This window comes from Orbicella franksi, chromosome 13 (assembly GCF_964199315.1).
Source record: "Orbicella franksi chromosome 13, jaOrbFran1.1, whole genome shotgun sequence".
Lineage (NCBI taxonomy): Eukaryota > Metazoa > Cnidaria > Anthozoa > Scleractinia > Merulinidae > Orbicella > Orbicella franksi.
This window is the reverse complement of record NC_138157.1, coordinates 22,145,507-22,162,810: the sequence shown is the minus strand read 5'-3', so window position 1 is coordinate 22,162,810 and position 17,304 is coordinate 22,145,507. Positions and strand designations below refer to the sequence as shown.

Below are 17,304 nucleotides of genomic sequence, written 5' to 3'. Positions count from 1 at the left end.
TCCATTTTGTCATAATGTCACCTTTTATTTCCTCATGAATACAATTGAAGTTAATAACTATCTATTTGTTCCGCGTAAAACGCAATTATTTGTCGATTTTGGAATCGTCAGGAATCGATGGCCTCGACAACAACAGTAACAACAACAACAACGAAATACGATGTTTTCTTTAGCAAAAGAATCGAATATTAAATAAACGAGAACAGAACCCTTTGGAGTTAAGTTTACAAGGTGAAGAAGTCAAGAAGCATATTACACCTTTGTTCATCCCTAATGAGTACTGACGATACATCCAAATACATTGCGTAAAAAGCACTGACATGACCCACAATGATCAAGTTGTCACAGATAAAGCGCGGTACGACTCTCCTCCAAAATGCGGAAAAAAGTTGTAACTTGAAGGTGGCTCTAGCTTTGAAATTGTTTGGGGTTCGCTTATCGGTGCAACCTGTGAATATGTCCTAATAATGGATCTGAATCTGTTCTAGATTGAAGCTGCATGTGGCCATACTCCCACGCTGTTGTTTAGAACACTCTCTAAGGTAGCAGATCATAGATTGCAGCTGTTTATCTAACAATGCTTCAATATCATAACCCTGTGAAGAAAGAACTTTATTCAGCAAGGAATTAAAAGAATCATGTTTCAGTAGCTGGAGTGTGGGGCATTAGCGTTTCCCTCTGATGAAAAGAGATGTTAAAATTAAAGTATTTTGAGCTACGGAGCCACCAACAGTAAGAAAATAGACGCAAGAATATATAATTCACGTCAATTATGCTTGTAAAAAAAGCAGAACGATCAAGCATAATTTTCCGATTACGGAAAATGTCAAGTGCAATGGAAACTGAATCTGTTTTACTCAAACAACTCCAACGATCACGGCCCTCAAATTACGTACAATAACTTAAAAATAATTCTAGCAAGCCAAGTCAAGCCAATAAGCCTAAAAACCCTCAGTTACGCAACTACACGATGGCGGTCAGCTGGTGAGCTTGACATGCGAACAACTGCTTTCTTTGGCTATTGTTTAGTGAGCTTATCATTTTAAAATGGATACTCTCTGTTCAAAAAGAGCCAAGATGTTGAGTTTCACAGAAATTTGGTATCAAACAAAACCAAGACTTAAACACATGACTTATGCAACTCTCTTCTTCCTTGGTTTTAGCAAACCATTTTAGAGCTCTAACCACCGTCAAAGATATGCATGCCTTAAACCTTACCAGTATACTTTGCCTGCGAGTGCTATAAATTCCTTTCACCTGACTTAGCCTACAGATGGTAAGCTCAGTGTCCTCTGAAGCGGACAGTTGTATACAGGCTAGACCGTCACGGGTCCTAAACAGGCTTACCTTATCACTGTCTTGATACGACACTGGCAACAGTTTCTCAATTGTACCTTGCTGAAGCTGCAAAAAATTATCAAGATATTAACAAGAGTACTTGGTGTTTGAAGCGCAAACCTCTTTCGCAAGGTACAGCTTAAATAGCAAGAGGCTGAAATGCTCTAAGTAGCATCTGGTTAAGCGAATAAGAAACAGTGGAGAAAGAGTGGAGTGGTTTTTTTAGGGAAAGTGAAAACATGTAGAACACTTCAAGCTTCGAACACAAACAACAAAATTCCTCTTCAATTCCCCTCTCAGATTTTTTGCCTGAGCTTTGCCTAAGTTTGATTTCTTTTATAGACAGAACAATAATCAAGTTATGATGTTTGCAATCCGTTTAGCCCCTCATCAGTCCTAATTTTCTACCGTTTTCAAAAGGTTCAAATCAATTTGACTCCAATTAAACTAACTGATCCGGTTTGGTTTCCAGTGGTGCCATATAATAATCAGTCATCGATCGAAAAGAAATCAGAAACCATGAACTCTTCACTGAGAGGACGGCAATTATCTCTGACCGTGACTAATGATGCCATTATATTTTAAGGGATAAAGTCCTTATGTCACTGCACTGCAAGGCTCGATAGCTACTGTAATGATACTAACTAAGTTCACATTAAGTGCTTAGTATCCTTCAGCTTACCAATACTTTGACCTGCGCATCTGGAAAACTCCTGACTTTGACAAACACAGCGAGGTGAGTTCTGGTTTGCGGCGATTCCACAACATGGTTACAAGATGAGCAGAAAAACTGCGAACTAAAAACAAATGTGACAGATGAAGCGTATCAGTTTAGTTTAATTATTGCACTAAACATGAACAGTACATACTTTGCTGCATTTGTAAGTGTGTTTATATCACGATTCTCACACGTGTCACACACCAACCAACAACAAGCTGTTTCTTCATCCACTCCAGTTACAACACCTGCAATCAAGGATCACACAGCAAATGAAAGGTCTGTGAGATGACACCACTGCAAGAATTCACGATAACGAGTTGGCCGGTGGGTGGGTGGGTTGTTTGTTCATCTCAAACTGAACAGACTTACCTTCAATGAGGTAAATGTAACCAGGAATTGAATGAAGTGATAGAGAAGGAAGGCAGGATGGCTCTAAACTTGTCAGAGCGTCAAAAATGTCCTGCCGTATATATTCGTCATGAAACTGGTAGGAGAAAAAACAAACATCATTTTATTAAGTTATCATCTCGTTCTGTAAACAATGCAGAAAGTTTTCTTTGTTCTGTGCAAATTCAGCTGTTTAAACTAAGACGTGTCAAAGAAGAAGCTCAATGGATCGAAAATCCAAAACCACCAGAGTGGATTAAAAGAACAAATGACAAAAACCGACATCATTATTGTGATTCAGAGAGATACAACATAAAATCATAATGATAACGATAATGATGTACTGCGTACCAGAGTGGGAGTGACTGTAACAGATTGTGGAACAGCTTTTCTTATAACAGAATAAGCATCAGCAACAAGCTCATGGAAAGCTGTAAATTAAGCATACGATGTGATGTTTCTTCAGTGTAGCAATGTTGATGTCAATTAATCAAGTTTCTATATATAGTTGATCCAATACCAACTGGTCGGTACCTGACGACGATTTAACAAACTCTGACACCTTCATCAAAATTTCCTCGAGCTCATAGTAAGAAAGTAATTAAAATACAGTGAAACCTACATCAAGCGGACCCCATATTCAGCGGACACCCTCTATTAAGCGGACACCAGCTGAAGTCCAAAAAATTTTCTTCCCACATTTACTGTAAAATAACCTGCATTCAGCGGACACCTCTGTTAAGCGGACGCGGACACCAATATTAAGCCATTTTGTTGCACAAACCTGCAATAAGCGGACACTTCAAGAGCTTTTTACTTCTAAAGGTCTAGGCGTGACTCATTTAACATTGTTCAGCGATGTCGTTTTATAAGCAAAGTGATTATTCCAGATTGATGCATTGACTGACTGGATCGGACATTCTTCTATGAGTAGTGTTTGATCTTACACTGTGTTACACTGTGTTACAAAAGAGTTAACAATTAACTATCATTGCACAACATATTAGAACCTGCTTTGAACGAACACCGTCCCTGTATTAAGCGGACACTAGTGAGGGTCCCAAGGGTGTCCGCTAAATACAGGTTTCACTATAAAACGGAACATGGGTGAACCAAGGCTACTGAATATGACACAGGAAACCGAGTGAAACCTGAGTATGATTGGCAAACAACAAATGACATTTAGCGTTGACTGTTAAGCCTAGTTCACACTAGCGACATACATGTAACGGCATAAACATAACGACATAGGAGGGACGTTAGGTAGTTATGTTTTCAGTGTGAACATCCTGACATAATGACATAATACCAATATAACAGCATGAACATATGGGAACATGTGGGAAAAAAACTAATCTTTCCCTTATATCTTTATGCCGATGTTCACATTAACGACATAAGCGATTATGTCGTTATGTCGCTCGTGTGAGCCAGGCCTTAACAAGTGGCTTCCACTGAAATGTGTGAGGACAAACAGGCGAGAAGAAATTACCGAAATAAAATGTTTCTCAAATTTCATAAATGCCGTGCGGATCAACCACAAACAGTGATAAAATAACTCCAAGCCTACCTTGAACTTTTAAGTGTTTTGCTGATAGAATCAGTCCATAGTTTGTTTGCATTTCTCTAAGCTCTGGAGGCAACACATGCCAAGTCTTTCCAACTATTTTAACATAACACAGTAACTCATGGGACCTTCCTTCTGTCTCGGGTACATTTTGTAATGACGAATCAGTAACAAACAGTTCGAAAGAGGAATCAGCTGATAACCCAGTGAAACGGCAATACAACAACTTGCATGACGTGCTGATGCGTTGGGGCTCAATGTCTTTGTCGTGATGAACATCACACAGTGTTCTGAACGCGCAAGGTTTGTACAGAAAGCCTGCAAAGAATAAGGTGCTTGCTTAGCAACGATGGCAACCCACCACATTATAATGACTTACGTCTCTCTGAAAAACAGCAACCATTTCTTTGTTTTGCGCTTTGTCTTAACGCTATAAAATTTTGCTAACATGGATCAGCCTTGGCTCTCCTACTCTAAAACAAAGCGATTACTGTATTTTGGTATGCAGCCCATGGTGAAAGTAAACCAAGCTGAGGTTTTCGTACCTTCACAGCCAATGTGCACATCCTGACAGAGTGATACACGACTTGACTCATGCACTGCCAGTACATAACAGAAGTTTGGAGGAGAAGTGATGCTGGAGATTTGATTTCCACTCTGGCAATTGACAATAGAACAAATCATGGAGATTATTACTACAGAGATTACTACAAATCAGTACTACAGAGATTCGTTCATAATTGTTGCAACGTTATTTCACTGGTCATATTGAAAACTGTCGGTCAAGTAAGAGGATAGACTAAGTCCTTCGTGGTCCTCATTTTGAGTATCGCAGACATTTTTTTCGTTCAGATATCCTCAGACTTACCGTCAGTATACAGCGTTTTGTGACACTTGACCAGATAATGAAATTTATAGTATTTAGCATATCTAATTAAATGGTGACAAGTAAAATAGGAAATACGTTTGCACGTATTTCGTAGAAATTGGAAAATTAAAAAAAATGACAAATTGTGAGAAAAATAATTTACCATGTTAAGCACCAGGCTAAAAATTGAAAGGTGACTGGTCCTACGTGGAGTTGTGGTACCATTACTGATTTACCTCTTGAGTTACAATCTGGCTGCTTCCACTATCACAACTGACTGCATCATGACCATTTGAACAGCACACTGACTGTATAAGGCTGAATAATCCCGCTGATCTACAAAGTAGGAATGTTGTGGCTGAATAATTAGCTATTGATACGACTATTTTTAAATGGTCTTAAAAGACTTTGGTAATGCGTACACGATAAAGGAAACTACAACGCAGACTGGTTTTAAATCTACCAACGAAAAATAATTTAAACTACACAAGCAATAACCTAAAACCATCATTAAATATTTGATTTTAAAGTGGACATTTTTTGCATTAATTTTCCAGCAGGTTGGTTTGAGATATAACTCCCACAGCTTGGTTTCAGCTTTGTTTCTGGATGTTAAAAGGATGGAACGAGTGATTTTGTTAGTAACTCTTGTTTTGTGTTGAATCTGAGATTTAAAGCAGGATTGTCTGTTTGTGCATGATGTACCTCATTCTGTTAGTCCGCTGAATAACTCTCACATGTGAAAATATATATATTTTTCCTTCACCTTTCACTAAGCAAGAATGCCTGCAGTACAAACAACAGAAACAGCAGTGAATTTTTAAGCGTATAAACACTTTCTAATCTTTGATTTTTTTTAACACAGCTACAGGGAATCCTAATAATGCTGACAGAGAACAATTATTACAAACCCGTCAAATATTCATTTTACAATAACTGTCACATTTTTCACACGCCCAGCTAATTCGTACCCCAATATTTATCGCCATTTTGATAGTCAGGATGATAAATATTACAAAAAATTATTGTTATTATATCATTATTACTTTATTAAAAACTAGGCTAAACAGAGCAGGAAACTCTTTATTGACGAATGACGTTCTCAAACCTTTGTTATCATTCAAAGTTGATTGACACTATTATCAACAAATTTATTACCAGTAAGTGCAACGATACCGACGAATTTACTCTTTCCAAGGTCGTCAGGGAACACTAGGGAAACACTAAGGAAAACACAGGGAAACAACTGCGAAGTCTTGGTTCTCAAATATAGTTTTTTCGCAACCTATTTACTAAGGCAAGAAAATCGGCAACATCCTCACGCCTTGAGAACCAACGCCGAAAATCGCTGCCATATGGTACAAAGTAAGCATTGTTCCTTTCATTACTAAGCGCGCTCTCATGCATGACGTGGCGAGTGAATTTGCGCGCGCAGCAAGGATGCGCAGAAACAATTAGCGCGAACGTCCTTAGGGAAAGAGAACCACAAAAATCGTACCCTATCCCGTGGCACATACCTATGTAGCTCATATATGGGAGTACCGACCTCCCCCCTCCCCCGGAGTTATGGTTGGTTTCCATATGATCGCTAGCCAAGAATCAGAACACTCAGTGTTAAAACTGACCAGTCAAATGAGTCTTGAAACGTTTGAGGAACCTGAATTTCAGCACACATGCCATGGATATCCTGAACCAGGAGCGCCCACCTAATAAGGCAGCGAACAACACACCAATCATGAAACAAGATTTGGGCACTTATTTCTATGTATTCATTTATTGTTTGTCTTAATTTGTTTGTTTATTTACTCATTTCTTTATGTATTAATTCATTAATCAATTTCTCTAGATCACGAAGGGTCGTGGGTTCAAATCCCATCCGGGACTCGGATTTTCTCCGAGTATACGTTTCTCCCTGAATTTACACTTAATTTCTTTATTAATTCAGTTTGTATATTTATATAATTCTTCCGCTTCATACTGAACCACAACAGCTTGCAAAAATTACAGTGAGAAGGAAGGAGAAGGGCAAGATATGGTTAGACTTATGATATACCCTTGAATAAATTACATTAGTGTATACCACACAGGTGAATGGTACTATCCGCGCATTCTGATTGGCTAGATCGAGGGTGAATAACACTCAATAATAGTTGGGCAACATTTCCTTATATTTATTCTGGAAGAACTCGCATTTCTTTCCCAATAATAATACTATAGTCACCTCATTTCTTCATTAGCATCCTTATTTGATGATTTGGCCACTGATTTGAGATCTTGATTTAACAGAGAACACCTGAGATGAAACATGCCGAAACATACAACATTAACCAATGAATGTAAAACATACCGCAGACTAATTGTATGCACGGGAAAGCAAGGACAGACTAGAGGAAAAGGAAATTTCTGCAATTTCAATCTCTATGTTAAACTTAACGCATTTGTCCTTTAGTACCTGTAATTTGTTGTCTTGTCCTTAGAGACTTTAACTTTCTTACAGTACACTCTCTGAACCATACTCTGGAAAGTGACAAGTGCGCCACTAAAGCCACCACATGACTCTATTGCAGTCAGGATGGATGTCTGAGGATTGCAGTCGGCTGGCCTGTCTTGCTGTACTGTAGTTAATGACGATGAAGCTGTCCTCTTCTGCTCCTTACTTTCATGTTCAGCATCGCCAAAGAGTAACTTTGAAGGTTTGAATCCCTGTAAAATAATATAAAAATGTTAATATAACTGATGCCCCCACATCGGACACAATTTCGTGCATCGTCATTATCATGTTTTGAAAACAAAGGAAATAAGATATGGATATTAATGGATCATATAGCAGCTTTAATTTGCATATCTTTAGGCTTACCTTGCGAGGTGATTGCACTAGACTTGATGATGAAGGTGATGTATGTAGGAATGGAATAAATAACCCAGCTATAGATTGGAAAAGGAAAGAATAACATTGTGTAACTTGTGCGCAGTATTTTGGTCTTATTTATCTCTATAAATTGAGGAAGAGATGTGGCCTTGTAGTTAAGATGCTGGACCCAAGCTCAAATCCATCTTGTGTGCTCCTAGCTTATCTACTCGTTGTAAATAGCTTCCTTTAAACACAAACCCTACATAAATAATGTTGTCTAGTCTGCTAACCGCAGTAAAAAAAAAAAGGTTTTGCTTCCTTCTAATTGTATACTGAGCTTACATGCACAACTAATTTACATGCAGAATTAAAATGCTAACATGCGGAAAAGAATTCTTTAATTACCTCTTGTACAGTCAGAGCTTGAAAAGAAGTTTAATTCCAGCTTGCCCTTTGAACAAGCAACTCTTAAACTTTTCTTGCCTGGGGCAGTCACGTGCTTGAGTAAGTTTACTTTTTCGTTTTGGAATCACAATGTAGTTAGCCCAAAGCGTGCGTGGAGCAGCTCGCCCACCCGGCAAGTGAACATGGAAGACTGAAAAGAAATTTTACTTGCTTGGGCAACTGGACGGGACTTTTTTGAGCCCTGAATCATATACTGCGGTGCTCCACTGTGACTCACTGCAGATTGACCAATGTTATTAACATTATTATGACAGTGTTATTACCTCTGACATACTGTGGGAGCACGTCAAGTGACTGCTCTGTAGTTGCTTGCTGTTTCTCACAGAAGTAGGTACACAAAAGAACAGGCCATGGACAGCCAGCTATATCCAACTTCTGCCTGTCAAATGAATAAAGATATAGTAAAAAAAAAAACAGTTACTGGAATTGGCTTACAATACATGCAGATGAAGTTAAAAATACTGTGGAATACTGTCGAGTAAAATTCTGTATAGTGTGTCAGGGTTGTGACACTGCAATAGTTCAGAACAAACTAAACCTTTCAACAACATCTTTAAGGCTGGCCTTTACGAGCGACGGAGTCGTAGTCGGAGTAGTAAGAGAGTTTACGACCTAGTGAAAATCAAAAATCGGAGTCATTAGCGGAGTCATAAGCTCGACGGAATGAAAGTCGGAAGAATCAGAACGTTTCCATTTCTTCCGATTCCGTTTACGACTCCGTCGTTTATGATCCAGTGACCAATCACAAGACCCGGAATTGCACATTGTGATTGGTTTATTCTTCCGCTTCTGCTTCTGACTCCGACAATCTAGTTTTCAAAAGATCGTAAGCGACGGAGTCATAAGCAGGATGGGAATTTTGCTTCAGACTCCGTCGGTTTACTTTTCACTTGTTCGTATCGCTCTACGCTTTTGATTTCGACTCCGACTACGACTCCATCGCTAGTGAAAACCAGACTCCAAGACTTTTGTTCGTTTGTGGATGTGTGATCACAATATTATTATGACTGGAAGTTAATAACATACCATGGAGGATGAATATTCACTACAGCTCCAACTTGCATTGCTAATTGTTTCCAAGTATCACAAGCGAACAAGACAAAAACAGTCTTCTGAGGGTCGGGATTCATGTCGTCACTATGCAACACACATTGTGTGAGATGAACAGAGCCCTGCAGCTGGTCAGATAAGATCTGTACGACTAGAGATCCTTCCTTCCGCAAGGATGTACCTAGACAGGAAGAGAGTTTAAAAAGGAAAAGTTTGGAAGGGTAAGTATGAACAGGAGTCTGCAGAAGGGTGTGGTTGGAGATCAAAGCCCCACCCCACCCCACCCTGCTAGGAGAAGACATTTCAATCTTACCAAGCCTGAATTAAGAGCTGCCAGGTTAGTAACTCTATTTCTTGATATATTTCTGTAGCTTGTAATTACCATGCTAGTATGTTTATTTTGTTGGGCTGGGTTGTTCAAAGGGTGGCAAAAGATTTATTTTCCTAAATACCCCTATTCAGAAATCCTGACTTCTGTATTTTGTGCTTTCATGTGTATAGAATGAATAACAGTCATACAAATAACCTGTTAACAAGTCGGTCTTCTGTTCAAATATACCACAAAAATGTGGGAACCGTTCGGTGTATCATTTGTACTCTACACAATGAAGTTGGACAACAAGAACTAAAATTCCTGACATACATGTGACATCATGCACAGTAACCGAAAGAAACAGCAATAGAGTCTTGTACATTGTTATATCTCTCAAGCACATGTGAGATGGGTGTGTCTATGCACTCCTACATTTAAGTACAGAGTAACATAGACTGATCAGTGTACTTACCTGCCTGCTTCGTTTCTGTGTCTGTTAATCTGTGATTCCAAAATGCCTTTTCTGACTTATCTCTTGAAATGACATGCTGCAGTTGTTCTGCTAGGCCAGACCTGAGACACAACAATACACACAACAAGATAACAAATAACTTGTAATCTATACTAGTGCTTAATTACTAAGATCTGAAGTACTTTAATTGTACAAACAAGGAATGATGGGTGATACTACAGTGCCATGCATTGATACAGAGTAAAACCAAGGCTTCTCTATGGATCTGAGTTATCCATAAAAGCCAACAAGACACAGCAATTAAGTATGCAATAAACTTGAAGAAAAAAGTAATAAAGAGGTTTTGAATATCTATGTTTAATTATTAATATCTTTTTCTATCTAGACCTGCTTGGGATCATTTGTAGTGAGCCCTCAGTAGAGCTTACACCATAGCTTGCACCATAGCGGTTTCTACCAATCATATCACAATAGTCAGATGGAGATCCTTTCATGTTACCTGAGGAACTTTCTCTTCTTTTTGGCAGAATCACAGTTCATGCTGACACCCTTTCCTTCAGGAGATAGCTCTTGCTCACTCTTCTGAGGTGATTTCTGTTGAACTTGTTTTAGCCATTCGCTCGCAGTCTTGGGAGTCCTGACAACCACAGGACTGACTGGTGTGGGTGTGGGTGTTGATATATCCGCTGAGAGGGACTCCTGTGAGATAAAATTTGCGTTAAAATATATTTCATTGATATCTTTGAAGGAAACAAGTTGTACATGATTAATTTAATGATTGTGCATGATTAATTTTACAAATCTCTTGCTTTGCTTCCATACCACATTATTAAATAAGTAATAATTTTCTAGATATTACCTTTGTCGCGGTGACTGGAATATTAGCATATTTACTTCCAATTCTAAAAATCATTTGTAGAATTCTACCAGTATACTAATGCAACTGCTGCAATCTGATTGGCTGAGCTACTCGTATACTATCAGCGATTAGAGTGCAGCAGCTGTTGGTCGTCCACGAAATGCGACGTTTTTATCGCTTTTCTGAAGTTTTGGAGGGAAGTTTAGATGTAAATGGATAATTAAATTCCCAAGAAGACTAAAAGAAGGATATAAACAGATTCATGACTTTAAAAACCCTAAATTGTTGAAAAACCGGTGTGCGTGTGTAAACAACCGCAAATTTACAAAGGACAATTCAATACGTGCGATTTTGTCAAAGGGTAAAGTTCAATAATGCGTCAAAAAATATTTGGAAACCATTATTTGCGTTTAATTTAAGTTAGAATTCTACTAAAAAAATTCGATTATTCACTCTCGATTTCTATAATCAACTATCACTTCATAGAAAGCTCATAATCTAATTGTTAATTAGTATAGATGCAGTTAATGTTAAAAAGGTAGATGTACATGAAGAAGAAAAAGCATGTGGTATGTGATGTATAAAAGAGTGACTGACATTTCACAAGTATTATTTACTTTTAATTTATCAAGCAATGCTTACTGTACTGATTCTACTTAGCACCTAAGATTTTTGTTTCTATTTTGGTAGCTCAAAGGCCATTTCCTAAAAGGGATGCAACACTAATTTCTATTAAGAAATTGTACATGTAAACAACAGTCAAGCTACTTAGAAGATCACTTATTTTGTAATGTGGGAATGACATGAAAAGTTGAAGGAAATAGCAGTAATTGCCACAAAATAGCAGCACCTATTGGTATAGGGGTACAAATCCTTAAGACTAAGGGTGTGGGAGGGGGGGGGGACTAATTTAGCACTATATAACTTAAATCATTAAAGATGAAAAATGGCACTTAAACTGTAAGATTATGAAGAACTCTTTACACCAAAATTTCAACAAACCTGTGAACTCTCGTGATCTGACTGAAAATCACTTATCAGCTCTCCCTTTAAAAAGCAAAAAATGGTCAGTGGTCAACATTCCAAATTAAAACTTTGATCTGAAAATTGTTACCCACATGTAACAAAATACCAGACAATGAGATGAACTAAATGATTTCCGGACTTCTTTTCTAGGCTCTTTTTTCTAGTTTCTAATTTTGTGAATAGTCCAATATTCCAGCAGAATCACTGTGAATACCATGTATTGCAGTGCCTTTGTAATTTTGTCCAAGCTCTCGCGAATTTTTTTGGAACCTGTCTGATACAATTTCACCATATGTGTTTGGAATACATCACACTCTCTCTGAAATAAAATTAACTAGTTTTAGTGGCAAAAATTAATAAGAAAATCAATTATTGCAATAAATTAACTTTATCAAATTACTTAATCACTTAAAACCCATATTGTCAGGCCTCTTTAGTGCTACTAGAGTATACAGTATTGCTTGAGCGCTTCATTCCATGTGCACTTTATGAAGTAATTAGGACTGTACACAGTTTAGACCTTAGCTCCTACTACAGACAACTTAATTATTATTAGCAGAAATTGACACATGTTGATTGACCATCCACATTATCCTGTATCTAGATGCTGTTTCCACATAAATGTGAATGCAGCCATTTTGAATTCCAGCAACAGTGATATTGACTACTGATGTGCTGACTTAATCTTTGACTAAATGAAGGGTTACAATTAGATCATTCATACAAGATTGAGAGCACCATGATTAAAATGGAGAAAATGTGTCAGAAATAGTTACTGTTATCATACTATATTTTTGCTGAAGTACACATACTTACAGAGGGCTTGATGCTGTTTAATGTCTCGTTTGTTAATGCTTCTCCTTGACAAGCTTTTGTCATTGGATGCTTTGTCAGAACCTTTGCTACAGAATCCGTATCTTCACTCTCTGCTCTCTCATAGAAAACAATGCCAGGCAACTCTGAAAATCAGAATATTTCAGAGTGGGGAAATTAATCCTACAATATAACTGGTTCTTAGCATGGCCCAGAGTTCCTATCTCTGCACACAGTCATGGTAATGCTTTCCTGAGTTTTTAAAAGTGATTTTAGAGATAAAGAATTAAATTGTTTACTGGCTTAAGGTCAGTCTGTATAGTGAAAAACAGTGACCTCAGACAGCATTTTCAAGACCTTGATCAAAGTTTCCTACTATACGGACCTCCCAGCCAGCAAGTACAACGATGACGCCTACTCTTGTTAGTGCGCACACGTTCTGTGGATCGCAAAAGGCGTGGATTGCATACCATGCATGTGCTAAGGTTGACATTGATGAAATTAACATACAGCTGTAAGTGTATGAAAGAACAATTTTTCTACTGTGACCAAATCAAGTTCAAGAACATGTACATGTACAACACCAGGAACATCAGAATAGCTGCATATCACTAAACACTCACTGCTAATAGCTGAAAAACTAACCACTACAAAATTAGAGCAGTTTTCTCTTGAGTGAAAAGTAATTGGTTCTACACTTACACAAAAAGAACTTGCGCCACTTTTTCATACAATCATAAGTGAAACCAAAACCAATTGTCACTCACTCACACTCGTTTTTGCATCAGCTACATGTAATTACTCTGGGTTTTGATTGGTTCACTGTAGCATCTCTGTCCTTTGTGATTGGCTGGAGTGATTACTTTGGTTTTGGTTTTACGACACTCAGTTATTGAAAACCGCTCTATACTAATTTATCTCATTGTTAACCTTACATTGTTGTCACCTTCTTGGGAAGGTGACAAAAATGTAAAGATGAAAAAAAAAGATGAAAACAATGTATTTAACTTCTAAAAACCTACTTTTCATCCTACGAAATGGAAATGGCAGACCTAGTCAACACGCAAGTGGTTAATTTCTGGTTGTTTGAAAGTTACCTTCATCGTCACTTGCACACCAAACTATTTCATCTTCTTTGGGTGTTTCAGAACATTGCATCAGCTCATAAGCTCCATCCAGCATTAGATTGCAGCTTTTGTCATCCTCTAGCTTCCTGCCTATTTGGGTGACAGAAGTGTTGCAACAACCTGAATCTTCTGATGAAAAACTTCTTTTCTCTGAAAAAATCCTCCACTGAAGTCAAAGAAGAAAAAATTAAAGAAGAGTTATTTACTACTCAGCTCCACCAACCCTGGCTGTTATTTCAATCAAAAATGAAATCAAGGGAAGGACATGTATGTAGTTCACCTTTCTTACCAGTCTCCTTTGCAGCCATTATGAGCTTGCCACACAATGCTTCTTTATTCTTTATCTTTAATATAATTGCCTATAGCTTGCTAACCCGGCAATGGTGGTCAGCAGCATGCTCAGGTGACACATTCTACCCTCAAGCTGCAGCTTTAAAACCTGAACTGACTTGCTTTGCATGGTTTAGCTAATCTTTACGCAGCTAGTTCAAGATTCTATGAGCAAAACTTTCATTATGACAGTTTTGCTCATAGAATCTTGAACCAGCTGCACAAAATTTTGCTCACTAATTGAATCAAAAGGCAAGTCCTCTCACGACCCCAGTTCAACTGCACTCATTGTTTTTTTTTTTATCAGTCATGATAAGTATGATAAGCACATTACAGAGTAGCGCACTCTTTGATAATGGTATTTGATGTTTTGTTACTATTTTTTCAGTTTGTTCTATGTCATTCCTGCAGACAAAAAAACCTTCGTTGAGACAAAACTTTCTGTAAGTTGGCTGTTAAGTGGGGTGTGTTTTCTATGATGGTAAGCTATATCAGTGTCTTTTCACATATCTGACATAATACACATATGAAAAGATGCTGTGATATGGCCAGCCTTCATACCTTCAGCTTACCATGCATTTGTTCTCTGATAAAAGGACGCTGTTTCAGCCAATTAGAACGTGTACTATATGGATTAAGTTTATTATAACAATAATGACATAATATGTGTGTGATACGCAGTGTAGCATATATTTGTATTCTGTGCGTTTGGAATCTGTACACGTGCAGGTACACTGCATTGTTCTCTATATCATTGTTGTATCTTGTTGTTTCAATGGTATGGTTAATAGCACAGAAATATAATGTAACTAAAGTGCTATGGAAAATTAATGAATTTAGTGAAATGATTTGTTAATCTACATGGTTAGATTGACTACATTAGTGAAATTGCTTACTTTACTGGAGTACTTCCTTTTAACACAAGGCTTACTCAGATCCCTGGAAAAAAAAAAAAACTGATCAGTTGCATACAGTCTACATGCATTTACAATCTATTATTTAAGAAAATCGTTTTACGGCGTAAACAGTAAAACAATCAAAATTTTAATGGAATGTGGCATACAAATCTTGTAAACAGTTCCTGTATTTTTATGAAAAAGAGTATAGATTGGGGGAGATTCTTTAATGCTTTATGTTGTCAAGTGTTGCAAAAGATTGTCCAGTCTTATCAAAGCATGATCTGCACTGTGTTACCTTTCTATTGGTTACACCCATAGACATGTCTAGCTATAAAAGCACCACGATTCAGTGCAAAAGCAGTCTTCCCTTCTGTGGTGCACTGTACTCAATAAGCTTTGTTTAAAAGTAAAGAAAATTCCTACCCTCCCTCCCTGTGTGGAGGATGTACTTGTTTGTCAATAAACCTGGGGGTCACCTTGTTTGGGGTTGGCATGTAAGTCTTAAGCTAGGGACTTCCCTCAAGCTTTGGCTACTGTTTTGTCCCTTTCATTTGTACACCTGCCAACAGTCTTATCCAATCCTGTGCTGGGTTTCTCGGTGCCAGGGAGATAATGAGGTTTTCAAAGGTCACATGTTGAACTTTGACCTTCAATACTCTTGTACAGGGTAGTGCTGGGGATAAGTGAGGCTTTCAAAGATCAGTGTACTTGCCAAGACTCTTGCCTGGCTTTTTAGCAGGTTGCTGGAGCAACAAGTGACACACAGGTATATATATATTTTTTTTTTGGGGGGGGGGGGGGCAGATTTCTAATGTAATGTACATGTGGACCTATTTATGTGAAGTAAAATTATCTTACCTGGATGTAGAATCCATTTCACAATCAAGAAGTTCCTCATCTTTTTCTTCATCAGTTGAAAACCCATCGATCTCACCGGTACTCTCAATGTTAGACTTGGCAATAAAGAAATTTACAAACCAATGAATATCTGAATTTATTTTAACCTGTACTTAAAGTTAGAGTAGATTAATTGACAATTATCTACTGGTGAAAAAGCCATTTGCTACATTTGACAAAGATCACTCTTGTTCAATATATGTTTGCTGAGGAATACGACAGAGCTTGAAAATTACTCAGTTCTTATTTTCTAAGCAAGAACTGTACCTTTTTTGCAAAAAGAGTGCAGAAACACATAATACAAGTGCAAAGTTACTGTACCAGACACCAAGCAAATAAAACAAAGCTATCCTAAAATATTAGCACAAGGAAAAAAAACTTACTAGGATCTCTAGTGGTCATGTCTGGTCACCCAGTACATTTCTACTTTGAAGATAGACAAAGTCCACTCAATGCTTTCTAAAGATTGTCAAATATTTGCTAAGATCACCCAGGAAGTATGGAAGATTTCCACATTTATGTACCAAGATTACTGAAGATTGCAGAAGAACACTCAAAATATTTCCATAGATTTCCCAATGTTAATGGAAGGTTTGCAAAATAAATAAACAAATAAATAATTATACAATCTTCCAAGCTTCATATTTCATGAAACCTACAGAAATTTATGAGATAACTGTCTGGGAATGTACCACCCTGCTCTAACTGACACTTGTAACAAAACACTTTCATTCCTAAATTTTCTGTTATAAGATTTTTCGAAGATTTTGAAAAGATCCACTGCCACTTTTCCATAGAGAGTATCTTTTCAACTATATTTAATTTGGTACAATTGTAATCAGAAAATTTATCTTCTGCAAAAGGATTAAACCTAAAAAATCGTTTGTCAGAATGTTTCTTCCAAGCTACAATTTGCAGGGAACAGTGTGACATGGAGGTAATTTTGTTAGTCTAATAAAGGAACTTTACACAGTTAAACCTCGCTATTTCGAACTCTCTGGGGAAACGAAAAATAGTTTGAAATAGTGGGAGTTTGAAATAGCCGATAGTAAATGACTGAGAGGCAAATCCAAGGAAAATGGTTTTGAGTTTGAAATAATGGGTCATTTGAAATAACCCAGATCGAATTAGCGGGGTCCAACTGTATTGCACTTGCAATTAATGTGCAAAATTCTACATTACAATATCATATATTGACAACTTAATATTGGCTAGTCAATAAATGTGCATGTGGTTGCATATATCACATACATGGCAATCAAAGCTCTATTGTTTTTTATTTGCAACTACTGTGTGAAGAACATCTTACAGTATACATGGT

The 17,304-nt window shown here is 37.5% G+C and overlaps 1 protein-coding gene across 3 annotated transcripts in view; it reads right to left on the bottom strand.

Annotated features, from left to right (window-relative positions):
• LOC145465858 (DNA repair-scaffolding protein-like) overlaps positions 1 to 17,304 on the bottom strand; it is a 29,941-nt gene continuing 12,637 nt past the window's right edge. For 2 of the 3 annotated variants that reach the window (XM_081449612.1, XM_081449613.1), the window contains 23 exons: positions 15,945 to 16,039; positions 15,084 to 15,126; positions 13,828 to 14,023; positions 12,734 to 12,876; positions 11,894 to 11,938; positions 10,532 to 10,731; positions 10,033 to 10,133; positions 9,224 to 9,428; positions 8,461 to 8,576; positions 7,739 to 7,806; positions 7,334 to 7,584; positions 7,103 to 7,174; positions 6,507 to 6,587; positions 5,587 to 5,667; positions 5,118 to 5,217; positions 4,559 to 4,670; positions 4,017 to 4,331; positions 2,798 to 2,877; positions 2,429 to 2,543; positions 2,208 to 2,304; positions 2,021 to 2,135; positions 1,348 to 1,404; positions 1 to 596 (listed from right to left, as the gene is read on the bottom strand). In XM_081449612.1, the coding sequence (XP_081305738.1) occupies positions 462 to 596; positions 1,348 to 1,404; positions 2,021 to 2,135; positions 2,208 to 2,304; positions 2,429 to 2,543; positions 2,798 to 2,877; positions 4,017 to 4,331; positions 4,559 to 4,670; positions 5,118 to 5,217; positions 5,587 to 5,667; positions 6,507 to 6,587; positions 7,103 to 7,174; positions 7,334 to 7,584; positions 7,739 to 7,806; positions 8,461 to 8,576; positions 9,224 to 9,428; positions 10,033 to 10,133; positions 10,532 to 10,731; positions 11,894 to 11,938; positions 12,734 to 12,876; positions 13,828 to 14,023; positions 15,084 to 15,126; positions 15,945 to 16,039 (2,823 nt within the window). In that variant the 3' untranslated portion in view covers positions 1 to 461. The other variant, XM_081449614.1, reaches the window with a different exon arrangement.